The 14,015-nt window shown below is 40.8% G+C and overlaps 1 protein-coding gene across 1 annotated transcript in view; it reads left to right on the forward strand.

Moving 5' to 3' along the window:
• The window catches only part of FGD3 (FYVE, RhoGEF and PH domain containing 3), a 94,588-nt gene that overhangs the window by 68,779 nt on the left and 11,794 nt on the right, over positions 1–14,015 (forward strand). The window contains 7 exon segments of the mRNA XM_063181842.1: positions 597–655; positions 2,195–2,341; positions 3,009–3,101; positions 4,989–5,068; positions 5,453–5,483; positions 5,972–6,073; positions 10,069–10,131. Coding sequence (XP_063037912.1) covers positions 597–655; positions 2,195–2,341; positions 3,009–3,101; positions 4,989–5,068; positions 5,453–5,483; positions 5,972–6,073; positions 10,069–10,131 — 575 coding nt within the window.

Genomic DNA, 14,015 nt, shown 5'->3' on the forward strand with positions numbered 1-14,015 from the left:
AAAGCAGCTTTGGCAAACAAACAGTGACAATATGTTGAAGTTTGCTGTAGTAGAACATCTAACTTTTTTGTTTACTCCATTGTGTGGCTAAGGACAAAGACAGGAAGACATCCTTGCAGTAGCCCGAGGAAGAAAGGAAAAATGGTTTTAAATTTGTATTGAATTTAAATGTGTATTTCTTGCCAAGAAAACCAGATAGACTCTGTTTATATGGTGAAACAGGAGAAGTGGACTTCTCTTGATTACAAGGAGTTTTTGCTCTCAACCAAAAGAATGTCCATATCACCATAAGCTGGCAATCCCTGTTTTAGGAAAACAAAAATATGCTTGAGAAGACTTAAGTGAAACTTGACTTTTAATAGGTGATTCCTAGAAAGTGAGGGTTCTTTGTCACTGTGTGCTTTGGCTCAACTAGATTTTTAGGAGAGAAGGATGAAACATAGATCAGTTGAACAGGCAGAACTGATTGTGTCCATAATTGCTTATGTATCATCAATTTTGAAGGAAAAACTACTCAGAGAGGTGAACCTGTCTCCCAAGGTGCTATTAAAATATATAATCTAGAGAATGCATAACTGTTGGTACCTTTATTGCAGAGTCGCTGGAGCTGATATCAACAGCAGCAAACCATTCCAATGCAGCCATCCGGAAGATGGTGAGTAGCAATTCCAGAACAGAATTGTGATCTGACTGAAACACTTGGCTCAGCTGAGGGCCTCCCATTGCAACAGGCTCAGCACGGTAACTGGAGAGGAAATCTGCCTGTCACTCAGGCTTTAAACATGTGTTGGATGTCGGAGTTCTTTTTATTGCAAATGCAGTTTTCTGTGGCTTGTTTGGCTTAAATTCCACCTCCCTCATTCTTAAGGACCCAATGAGTTGAAAAAGGAAGTATTCATAAAACCCGTTATTTGCTTGTCCTTGAGAAGTGTTGGAAGTATTCCAATTAGACCCATTCACAAGGTGTCCTTGCAGATTTTCACACTGTTTTTTTAGTCCTACAGTTCTTCAACAGAATGAAGGTTGCTTTGATTTGATTTTGGCCCATCTTAAGTGCACAGAATGTGCATTTTGCATGCATCAGTAGCTTCAGAAAGCTGTGCTTCAAAAGCTGGGCAGTCAGATGTGGAGATTTTGGACATTAGCACAGGTTTTACACATAGAAGAGCTAGTGCATTAAAGTAAATGGGCTTTACAGCTGCAGATGTTATCCCTTTGGTGCACCCAGATGTCTCAGGATATTTTGTATCAAACAGACCTGAAATGCTGTGTATCTGGCTTAGGTCCAAGGTTTATGTTCACTTCCCTATCAGACCATTACTTCCTCTCTCAGCTGGTGGGGACACCATGAGACCATGTTTCCTGTGGCTGCTATGGGGAAGTAGCCAGCTGATGTCTGTGTATTTCCAGTATGTCTGAAAGCATAGTTAGGAAACCATCTGTTTCTATTTGAGTCTGGCATGTTCTCTTGATAAGGATATATTTTGGTGGAAATTTTTCTGGTTTTGGGCCTCTTAACTCCTGGGAGCTTTGTACAGTATCTCTGCAGATATCAGGAATATGAAACAACTCGTTGGCTCATTGGTTTCTGTGTCGGTTGCTTTTTCTGTTAGCACACAAGAACACATTGGAAAAGGCTGTTATAATAATTTTGCTGCTTGAGGTCCAAGCCAGACTGAAAGGAAAGGAAATGCTGTAGCAATATCCCCAAAAGTTAGTGGAGGGTTGAATTAATTGTTGGCTGCTTACTCTTGTTGTAGTGCAGTAGAAGAAATAAATCATGCTTCCATTATTTGGTAGTGTACAGGTCTCCAGCTTGGCCAGTGATTTTATTGGACATTGCTTCTAAAGTTCCAAAGATTAATATTTGGACTTGATGATCTTAGAGATTTATTTCAACCTTTATGATTCTATAATACATATTTAGCATTGAATAGTAATAGTATAAAAGTATCAAATAAATTTATCTCAAAGTGTCATTAAATGGTACAATCCAAGTATAACTAATCCAGTATGATAAATCCAGAGTGGGGAATAGCACGGAACAATATGCAATGTGTTTCAATATAAATGCAAAGATATAAGACTGTTTTCTTTCAACTTACATACATTTACCACAGAATTTAAAGAGTGGCAAATAGACCACATGGAATTTTTTTTTTTAATTTAAATTGCTGGATGTTTGTACTGGCAGGAAAAGATGCACAAGCTTTTGGAAGTCTATGAGCGCCTGGGTGGTGAAGAGGATATTGTTAACCCAGCCAACGAGCTCATTAAAGAAGGACAAATTCAGAAACTTTCAGCAAAGAATGGCACAGCACAGGATAGGTATTTATTCCTGGTGAGTGTTTCAGCTGCTCTATTATTTTCAGGGCTGTGCTCAGGTTGGATGGGCCTTAGAGCACACTGGTCTAGTGGAAGGGGTCCCTACTCATGGCAGGCAGTGGAAGGAGATAGGCTTCAAGGTCCCTTCCAACCCAAGCCATCCTTTCAATCTATGATTCTGTGGTATGTTTACATCTTCCCAAGCTTAAAGACAAAAAGCATTCACCAGCTGAGCCCAGCTACTCCTTTTGAGCAGCAGTTTTCTCTTGTAGTTTTTTCCTCAAAGATTTCCTTCTTTCTTTCATGCTGTGCCTTTACTGGCCCAAAGGGGTCTTTTCCATCTCCCTCCTCAGAGGCTGAGTTTTTGCAGAGTGCCACAGGAGGTGGTTTCCAGCCAAACCACCTTGCTGCAGGAGATGGCCAGCTCTCACTGGCACTGGGAGAAGAGCTCTCGTGCTTTCAAGGCAGTCCAATTCAGAGGGAGGGGCAGAAGGGAGAAGTGACTGGCTGAGGTGTTTCTGTGTGCCCACTTCTCTCAGTAATGATCCATCAGTCTCACTTTCACCTTAAATCTCTTCTTGAGAGCTGTCTCTTAGAGTAAAACACACCAGAGCCCTAAACCTTCACAGTGCAGGCTGTGTCTAGCATGTAAGTGCCTAAGTTAAACTCTTGCCTCATTGCAGTTTAACAGCATGGTGCTGTACTGTGTGCCAAAACTGAGGCTGATCGGCCAGAAGTTCAGTGTCCGAGAGAAGATGGACATTGCAGGACTGCAGGTTTGCATCTCTTCTTTCCTCTTTTTTTTAATGTTCTTGATAGCTTTGGATCCCTGCTGAATCTAAATACATAACATCATATAGTAGAATTCTAAAACCCAGCTTTGGATCACTTTGGATCAATGCAGTTTTTCCATGACAAGAAAGACCTTAGGGTTCTGGAATGTGTCCAGAGAAGCACAACAGAGCTGGGGAAGGGTCTGGAGCACAAATCTGATGAGGGAGCTGGGGGGATTCTGGAGATAAGGAGCAAGACCTTCTCGCTTTCTACAACTGCCTGAAAGATGGGTGTAGCCAGGTGAGGGTTGGCCTCTTCTAACGTGTGACAGGATGAGAGGAAGCAGCCTCAAGTTGCACTGGGGGAGGCTTAGGTTGGATATTAGGGAATATTTCTTCACTGAAATGGTTTTCCAGCCCTGGCACAGGTTGCCCAGGGAAGAAGTGGAGTCACCATCTCTGGAAGTGTTCAAAAAACATGTGGATGTGGCACTTGAGAACATGGTTTTGTGGTGAATGTGATGGTGCTGTTTTGATGGTTGGACTTGAGGATCTTAAAGTTCTTTTCCAACGTTAGTGATTCTATGATTTTATCTCTTTTTGGGTTTTTTTTGGTTGGTTGGTGTTATGAACCAGTTTAACACAGAAGACCAAATGAAACTAAGCCTCTGTGAATAAAATGGATCGAACCCAGAAAGGTTTGAAATGTACCCCGAAACTTGATTAAAACCAAATGAAGTTCGATGTTGGTGCCAAAAAAAAGTGATATATTTTATTTAATAGTAAAAGAGGCAAAGAGAAAGAAAGAGAAAATAAGGACAGAAATAGAAAAAGAGGTGTGCATGGGTGGGGAGAAAGGGAGAAGGTGACACCAGTTGGGTGGAAACATATCACCCTTCCCAGGGTCCCAACAACATCTCATTGCTCCCCTCCATCTGCTCTTCTTGGTGGTGAGGGTCCCCCTGCCAGCTGTGGCTGCAAAGTGTGGAATCCAGTGGATTGAGAAAGTGGTTTGGGCCAGGTGGGAGCACCCACATGCCTCCCCTGCGTAGGGCACATTTTACACTGTCCTTTGCAACACTATGGATCTGTTGCATCATCTCTAGTGCAGGGTCTGGGGACCCCTTTGTAGGGGGGTGTTTGATGGACCATGACTCTGCTGTCCTTCATGAGGATGCGGTTTCTGCCAGGGTGAAGGAGCCCAGAGCTGAGCTCCTCTGCACAGCAGAGGATGGGTGTTCACTGCTCAAATCAGAGGCTTTTTCATCACACACCCAAAGCCTCTCCTCCCCCCAGCCTTTGGTGTGTGGGTCTGTTCCAGCCTGGCAGCTGATAGCCCTGGGGCTGTGACTTCCACCCTGAAGGTGCTAAGCTTGATCTCTCTCTGAATGTGTTCTTCTCCCCTAAGTCACTTTACCTTATCTTCATCAATGAGCAGTGTAGGGCTCCATTCAGGGTTTTTGTGGTTTTCTCTGCATCTGTTGTACAGTTTTGCTATAACAAGCAAAAGTCTTTCATGAAGATGTTTAAGACATAAATTATAACATTTGAGTCTCTGACAGCTGGGCTTTTGAAATTTTTATAAGAATCATTCAAAAAGAGAGTATAGTAATGGTGACTGTGTGACATGTTTGAATTGAGAGCCTTACCTTGTTCCCTGGCTGGCACACCTCCCCCTACTGCCATAGGTGTGTGATTGGTGATACAGACACACAAGTTTTGCCACAAGACAGGTAACTATGGAAACAGTCCCTTATTTTTTCTACTTCTATACTTTATTCCAATTGGTCTTTTTGACTAAGCATTTCTAAGAATGACTGTATTTGTAAGTCATTAAAAATGTTGGAAAGACAAGTTCAATGAGTGAAAAAGCTGATGTGCTTTTTACAGGTCCAAGAAATTGCCAAGCAAAATGTGGCTCATACATTTTCCATAACAGGAAAAAAGAGATCATTGGAACTGCAAGCCAGGTATGATACTTGTTCTGTCTTTGAAGGTTTGTGAAATTGATCTACAGGCTGTGCTAGTGTGACAGAGCTTTAAATTATGAGGTGAGCAGCAGGGGTGGGTAACAGATATGTAAGAGAATCTCAGTCCTAAGTCAAAATGTGTTGATTGCCTTTACTGAATGCAGTGTTTATAGTAGTGCTTGTAGGGTCCGCTGTGTCAACAATTCAAGTATTTTTGGCATTTGGTAATAATTGCTGTGAATAATTATCAATAGTGTTTTTAAATAGTGGGTAGCAAAGCTAAAAATCTAATGGATATAAAGCTGTGAAGCTGTGAATTGAATTTACTGAAAATGTTTTAAGTAAAACAATGATGTTTTCTCTATTTTGCTTTTATTTTAACAGGACAGAAGAGGAGAAGAGGGAGTGGATTCATGTTAGTACAAAGCAGCAATGATAAGGAGGGCAATCACCATGCAGGCAGCAGTTGAAATCATCATTTTGGGGTTCTGAATTAATGTGGCTGTGCAGGGAAGCTGGGTGGGCCAGTGTGGTGGAGTTGCTCATGGAGAAGTGTGGAGCTCAGTCAGGGTCCTGGTGCTGACCAGCTGGCCCCAGAAAGTATCTGGGGGCTCCAGCTGGGCTCCCCTTCCCTGCATTCCTCAAGCCCACTATGAGAAGAGACTGAGGCACCAGACCTTGTATATTCTTCCAGTTTGACTTGTAGAAATACTGTCTGATGGCAGTCTTAGTTTTTAACTGAAACAATAATGGGTTTAACACCACCACTTAAGGCTTTTAAGTTTCCCTTTCATTTATACAAGTGTAAGGGTTTTTCACCAAATGGTAATCCTACCGATCTTCCTATGAGAGAAGTTTTTTTTTTTGTGATGCTTCTTATCTTTGCTGACATCTTTGTCTCAGGTCATTCAAGCCACAATAGAAAAGCACAAACAGAACAGCCAGACCTTCAGAGCTTTCAATAGCTCTTTTTCACAAGAGGAGGAGCATCCTCCTGATTCCTCAGTAAGTACCAGTGCTTCATTCTCCTTTGCCAGAACCGTTTTACCAGCAGTTGAGACTTGCACAGCTAACTTTAAAATAGTGGAGTCTTGTTCTGGATTTTTATATGACATTACAGGGCAGTGATCTCCATTTCTCTGGCTTTCAAATGTGTATCAGTCACAGTTAGTCAGCCGTGCAGATACAGAATAAATTACCCAGGACAATTCAATTGCCTGAGACCCATCAGGCATGTTTTCCAGGCTGGTGGCTTTTTTTAGCAGAACAGGTATAATTCCTCAATGTTATAAGTGCTTAGCAGTCTGGAATGTTATTTGTGTCCCTAAGAGATATTATTTATTACTTTTCCCCACCTCATCAGAGATGCATTTTGGGATTATTTCTTTGATGTTATTTTATTATTATTTAAAATATTTTAAAGACTTGGAAGGAAAATTATGCATTTTAAAAGGATCTTGAAATACTGTTCTTCTAGATAGCAAATATATTTCAGAAAAATACTCTTCAACTGAATATGTAATATAGTCTTAAAAGTTTGTTGTTTCTCTACAGCCATAAGGTATCACTCTGTGTTGCTAGGAATTTTGTTTTAGAAGTATTGACATCAGGACCGTATCTCTCCATTCAACTTGAAAATGATGGTGATAACCTTAGCACAGGCATTTGCTACAAAATGGGGCTTGAGAGAGCAAAATGTTTAGGAATATCATATGGTGCTGCCTATGACTTTTATGACTTCAGACGTGGTGGATCTTGGAGTAGAGGGAGAGAAGGTCCATCTGCAGAGATTGAACTTTGGGAGCTTTTTATCTTCCCCATTCCCTGCCAACTACATTGTTTGTTTGGGGTTCTTTTGTTTTGGTACCTAACCATTTTTGACATCTCTCCTTGGAGATTCAGGACTAATTTGGTGACTCAGATAAAAAATCTGGATTTTTTATCTACCAGATTTTCCAGGGGCCTCAGGAGAGATGTTGGATTGCCTTTCCTCCCCACATAGTCAGATTGACAGTGAAGATCTCAATACTCCGTAGAGTCTAGAATACTGCTACTGATAGCTGCCAGCAATGAGCCATTTTCAGAATCTGGCGTAGTTTACTTATCCTGAACTATTCATCAGCTAAAAATACTTGGGGGAAAAAAATAGAAAATAGTCAATTCATGCCTATATTTTTCAGTTAACTTATGGCTGCATTCACAGCCAGGCTGCATTCAGAGCCCAAATAATAAGTAAACTAATAAACACATTTCTTTCTATGGAATTAAAACACAGCGTCTGGTCAAGTTCATTATTATTATCTTACTTTGTAAATTCAATTTGATTTTGCTTCTGTGTTCATGGTGTAGCCTCCTACTTATATTCTACTCTTCATAAAAGCCAAGCAGAGCAGGAGTCTTGTTTATCCCTGGCTGTGATATTAATGCAGTCTGTACTGTAATTTCTTTAATGCCAGAATACTAACCTGCATTTTTAGGAGATTATCTTCTCTAGATAATCAGCTTTGAAACTGATGTCACAGCTAAATGTGACAGAAATTGCTGTCAGTTAAAAAAGGTAAAGTATTTCTGTAAGGAAAACTGGGCAAATACTGAGAACATTCTAACTGCAATACGCTGCACTAGGTAGCATCCACCAGACAGATCATCTATGGAACACTGGGCAGCAACTTTAGAGGGAAAAGTGACCCTTGTTTTTCTCTCAAGAAATGGATATGCACTCATGGATTCCTGTCTGGATCTGTAATAGCCACTAGAAATTAGCCTGTGCAAAAAGAGTCACATTGGTTTTTTCCCATCATTGGCCATACATTTTCTCTGTTAGGGTGCTTAGGACTGGTTGCAGTTCATGACCAGTGCATGCAACTCTGAACATGCTTGTGTGGTAGCAGTAGTAATTTAAGAAGGGTTTTTGGAAAGCTTTAGGGTTCCTTTGTGGTTTAGTTCCTCCCTTTTCACCTGCAGCATTTTCAGGCTGTGTGAAAGGTGTTTTTAAAACCATCTAAAAATGTTCCCAAGGAAAAGGACCACTTTCACCACTGCTTCATCTCAGAAGAGTTGGAGGCACCTGGTGTGGTGATGGACCCAATTTGTGCAGTCTTGGAAGGCTGGCGAGGAAAGCTCAGCAGAGAGCTGAGCTCTGTGGAAATGACATCTCTAGGATCTGAGATTGAGAATGCTTCTGTTAGTTAAATCATGAATGTTAGATGCTGCTGTTTCTTTCCCCATAGATCTGAGTGGTTCTGACAAACATGTCAATAACCGTATTGTTACCAGCTCTGAGACAGTGTGAGTGGTAATGGTAATGTAACAGGGGGAAGCCCTTTTGAAATATTTTCCAGGTAAGAGTAGAGGGTATTTGATTTTTAGCCCATTATTCCAAATAGACAAACAGACAAGGGGATCTGAGTAGGCAACTGGAGTAATTTACTCTTTTCCCTAAATTTGCTGGGGGTTTTCTCAAGCTCTTCTTCAAATCTTGTTTTTCCTCCACATTTTTCTTTTTCCGAGTCCCATCAGAGCACAGAGATGTCATTTTACTAGGCAGAGTAAAACCCTGGGTTGATTAGGATTCCACTGAAAAGAGCCCCCTTTGCAGAGGACTGAGGAACAGATGATGTGAACACCTCAGGGTTGCTGGGTTTTTGCAGAGGCAGAAATAGCTGGTTAGAGCTAAGTAGTGATGCTTCCCTTAATTCAATTGTATTCCCTTAGGAAGTGCTCTAGGGTGGGACAGCCCTGGTCCCAGGGGATGCATTTGCTCCTTTCCTTGTTCTAAAGAGTTGATTGATTGTATTAGAATATAAATAGACTCAATGAGGCATCAGAATGAATAGCTCTTCAATTTGGCCACTCAAACAGAGATTAAACCTTCTTGCTTTAAAATGAAATGAAGCCAGAGTGCCAAAATGCACTGGCCATTTGGATAATCTTCAAATAAGAGATGTTGTCTGATCAGCAAAGGAAGAATGACCTATGGGAATAACAGGAGAATTTATCATAAAGAATTTAACAGTTTGAAAACCTTGTGTAATCTAGCAAACTCCCTGTAAATTCATTTGCAGATAAGGTGGTTTTCCATTCTTTTTAGAATGTAGCCGGTGATTTTGGTACTCAATGTACAAAGCTTATTTGCACTTTATATCTATTGAATGCTATTGAATGTGTATATATATGGCTTACATATAGATATATGAATATTATATATTAACTCTATAGGAACATATATATATATATAGATATACAAACGTCTATGTGTATTTAGTACATTTACATCTCCATAACTGTATAAATGGAGATGCCACTTCACATTTATTTAGGGATTGAAATGGATTACGAAGAAGAGAAACTTAATGGAGTGGTGTTTTAATAGAGTAAATTTTGTTCCTCTCAGAATCAAGTACCTTCACAGAGCTTTTGCTGGTGTGGCTGGCAGGCTCCAATACAGAAGTGTCCTTCAAAATTTGGCACTGGCTTTCTGCAGCATGTAAGGGACAGGCACAGGTTGCACCCAAAGGAAGGTTGGCAGTTCAGTGCCATCTGTAAAATCATCCACATCACAGCCCACCCCATATTTGAGGATGGCTGAGCACATGTGCACCTGGGGGTAGTGGAAGGTGTCCCTGCTCATGGCAGGGGGCCGGAACAAGATGAGCTGTAAGATCCCTTTCAACTCAGACCATTCTATAATTCTGTGATCTGATTCTATAAATTAAAGTGTGCTCACAAGCAAAGAATTGACGGGCTGAAAGCAAACTCTCTTTCTTTTCTCTTCCCCCCACCACCCCCACCTTCTTCCCTTCCCTTCCCTTCCCTTCCCTTCCCTTCCCTTCCCTTCCCTTCCCTTCCCTTCCCTTCCCTTCCCTTCCCTTCCCTTCCCTTCCCTTCCCTTCCCTTCCCTTCCCTTCCCTTCCCTTCCCTTCCCTTCCCTTCCCTTCCCTATATATTTGAGGAAGAATGTCCATGTTGAAGCTGTTCTCTGTCATTCTCTTTCTCCTCAGATAGCCAGCACCAGCTCAGTTGAATCAATGCCAGGAGCAGATGGTGGTGGTGCATTAGGAGGGGTGAGTAATTTGAAGCTAATACTTTAGTCAGAGCTGTGTTGGGAGGTGGGTTATGTTTATAGCAGGAAAAAATAATCATACTTCAATATAGGTTTTATAGAGTTTATATCCTGCTGTCTGTGGCCTCAGCTGTGCTGTCATTAGTTTCCTGGCTAAGTTATACCCACAGCTAGTTGCCATTTGCAGCATCAGGGAATTTGAATCCTGCTCAGGTGTGTCACAAAAACCAGGAAATAAACTCTTCTACCAATTTGCTGGGTTAGAAAGTTGACATTACTTTACTAAGAGTGCTGGATGTGAGGGCGTTTCTCCTCAAAGCATGAATAGACTTCTTAGAGCAATATAACTCCTTTGGTAATAGATACATGCTGCACACACATCAGAGTTGATTCCTTCAGTTTGTAGCACTGGGTTTGGAGAGGGGGAGATTTGTGTGGGCTTTTTTGTTTGTTTGTTGTTTTTTGGCGATTTTTGGTGGGGTTTTTTTTGTTTGTTTGGCTTTGTGTGCATGTATTTAAATTGTGATAGGGAGCTACACTGATTGAAGGGAGAAGGGCAAAAAGATACCAGGAAATCTATCTGATTAATGCTGTTGCATTGTATAACTCAGGATTTCATTCCAGAACCACATTTTGAATAACACTTCTTCCACAGTATGCTTTCCATGTTTCTGCGAATGCAGAGGAAGAGATGATTGTACTTTTGTATGTCTCTGGCCTGTAAAACATTGGCTGCCACGAAAGCAAAATATACTTTCAAGATATTATTCATTTTGCTCAGTAAAATGGCTATAACTGCTGCTGAATCCAATCAAGGGTTTGAGTCCTTAATAAGGTCTATTTTTTATTGTTCTTATCTCTCTCTTCTAGAATAAAAGATTTTCAGGAAATGCCTAGGCTTAGTTGAATTTACTAAAAGTTAACCTCAACAAGAACAACCAACCACCAAAAATACCCTTACCTGTAGAGACATGGTGTAGGATGTTATGTATTAGCATGATGATTTTATGAACTAAGGAGCCATTTAGCAGCACCTCCAGACCTCTGGCCAAGCTTGGAACCTTCTGGTAGAGTGCACAGTGTCAATGCAAAGCTGTTAAACAAGCCAGCAACCTGACTATAAAAAAACCAAGTTATAAGAGTTTGTGATTAGTGTGCTCCTTGCTGGTTATTTTTTTGTCTTCACTTAATATTTTCACTTAACAATTTTTACTTTATTTACAGTCAGTTTTGTGATTAGTGTTTTGTGCCTTGTGTTGCAGATGCTGTATTTAGTGAACTACTTTGAAAAAAATATATTTTAAAGTATTAAAAAAAACCCCAAGCCTACATAAAAATTTTGGGGTGGTTTTAAGTATATAGATTTTATTTGTAATTGAATAAAAAACTTGTATCTTTTTAGTTGATTATAAATTGTTGTGTCAGTGATTTACATATGATAGCATATCTTGATATGTTAAGTAATTTTCCTTAAATCATGTATTTAAAGAAAAATTTAATTCCTGACATAGGAAAAAAAATGGAGTTGATCAAAAAGACAAAAATACCCCAAATTTTTTAGTGTTGATTCTGGGCTCTAATTTTGCTAAAAATTAATATTATCAAGAGAATAATGAATAAAAATGCTAGTTGCAGGTTCAGAAAATATGGATTTTTGGTGCTGGCATCCCTTTAGTGCCGCTCAGTGAGAGCACAAGCAATACATTTTGTGGTCACTCGGTGGTAGTGGTGGCCAGCACACTGGGAGCTCCTTCCTGTGCCTCCCCAGCCTGCCTGAGAGGCTTCTGGCGTTTTCTTCAGCATTCTCGTTCACGCTTGCATAACCAGACAATGAAGTTCTGCTGCAGGAAGGATCACCTGCTTGTCTATTGTGTCACAGTACCTCTTTGCTGAATTCTCTTGCTGCTCTGCACTGCTAGTGCAGGTTATGCTCAGACTTCTGTATGCAGGAGGAAATGTGAGCCTGTGTTTAAAATGTCTTACACATAATCTTGCCAATATGATGTTGGCATGCAGAGAAACAAACTAAAAGATAGAAAGTACCTTATAAAATCTGTTATATAATTTAAAATTATTTTTCACCTATAGTTAGCATTTCCAGAAACACTTGCTGATTGCAAGCCCAATGTGGGTTGCTCCAGGTAGTTAATTTATAAATGGAAAATACACCTGTAAGAGAATAATGAGAAGGAAAATAATTGAAACTGCTTTGTAGCTCAAGTGTCTGCTCATGTTAGAGTCTCATCAGACTGTATTTATGGGTCACATGAACAACATTGGGGCTGAATTTCTACCTGCTAGCCCAGACAGAATGAAATAGCTGGCACAGAGCAGCTGTGGGTGCCCTGGATCCCTGGCAGTGCCCAAGGCCAGGCTGGGCAGGGCTGGAGCACCTGGGACAGGGGGAGGTGTCCCTGCCATGGCATGGTGGCACTGGGTGGGCTCTAAGGTCCTTCCAACCCAAACCATTCTGCGTGATTCTCCGACTGTATAGCAAGTAATAAATAATGGTAACAGCAGCCTCCTAAGCCCCCTGCTTTCCTTGTTGCTCCTACCAGCTTTTTGGTGATTCTCCCCTGCATTTCAGAAGCTAATGGAGGCTGCATAGTTCACTAAGTTCAAGATGTCTGCTCACCTAGGAAGGCCTGCCACAGGCCTTCATCTTGCAGTCACATGAGTTGTACCTCTTGCTGGGATATATGCTATTTTTCCACCAAAATTTTAAAATTCAAGCAAACTGTCAAGATTTAGAGAGTTAAATGCAGTAGAGTAAAAGCAAATTAGCAGTCAAAACAGCCTAGTCTGAAAGAAGTAGATCCTGGCTCTGAACAAATTTTATGTGAGTGTTTTTTCCTGTCAGACTTAGCAGCTTCAAAACAGAGTTGGGCATATTGAGAAAGATGAGAAATATGGCAATTATTCAAGCTCATTATTATCAAGATGCTGAAGCAAGGGTAGCTCTGTGTTAGCACCTCCTTTAAAAGGCATCAGCAGTAAATAAAGTAGCCTGTGTAATAAGTGACACAGTTGCGAAGTGACTGTTGAATTTATCTAGGGTGAACAGTGTGAGTTACAATGCGTATCCTTGTTTGCTACAAAAGCCCCTTTGTTCAGACCATGTGTGACGAGTCTGTGGTAAAGTCACCTGAGCCATCACTGGGTGGCATGAGGGCATTGCCAGTGCAGGAAGGTCTCATCTTTTTCACAGGAATGGAAAGGGATTTTTTAAAAATTCTTTCTCAGTGTCAGTAGTTAAATAACATTTTGTTGAAAAAGTCTTTCTTTTATAATAGCTCTCTGGAATTTGCCAAGTAATAAAGACTTTTTCATTTTTATTATTTTTTTCTGCAGCTACAATGCAATGTTTCAAACTCTTCTGTTCTCACTGTATTCTGACAATGTTGAGAAATACTGTGAAGTGTTGCTGGCATTCTTCAAACACTTAAAGACATCTTTATACGACATGTTGTATTTTTGTGATCTGCACGTTGGCATGTTAATCGTGGAGTCATGGAATGGTTTGGGATAAAAGGGACCCTAAAGATCGTCTCGTTCCAACCTCCACCATGAGCAGGGAGGCTTTCCACTGGACCAGGTTGCTCAGAGCTGAATCCAACCTGGCCTTAAACACGTCCAGGCATGGGAAGTCCAGTTTATGCTGGATCCAGTAATGCTATTCAATTTATCAGGAAATTGTGCAATAAGGTTTGCTGAGTGACTTTAGGTATTGGCTTGGATTTAGAGGCTAACCTTGCCTGGCCACCTAGACAGCAGGTCCCAGAGAGTGCAGGTCCCTGGCAGAGGTGTCCCTGCCTTCCTGAGGAGCCTTATGCTTCATCTTGTGCTGGGAGGGAGACTAAGGAAACTTCTAAATTAAGCATTTGA

Source organism: Melospiza melodia (assembly GCF_035770615.1).
Source record: "Melospiza melodia melodia isolate bMelMel2 chromosome 10 unlocalized genomic scaffold, bMelMel2.pri SUPER_10_unloc_1, whole genome shotgun sequence".
In the NCBI taxonomy this organism is placed as follows: domain Eukaryota; kingdom Metazoa; phylum Chordata; class Aves; order Passeriformes; family Passerellidae; genus Melospiza; species Melospiza melodia.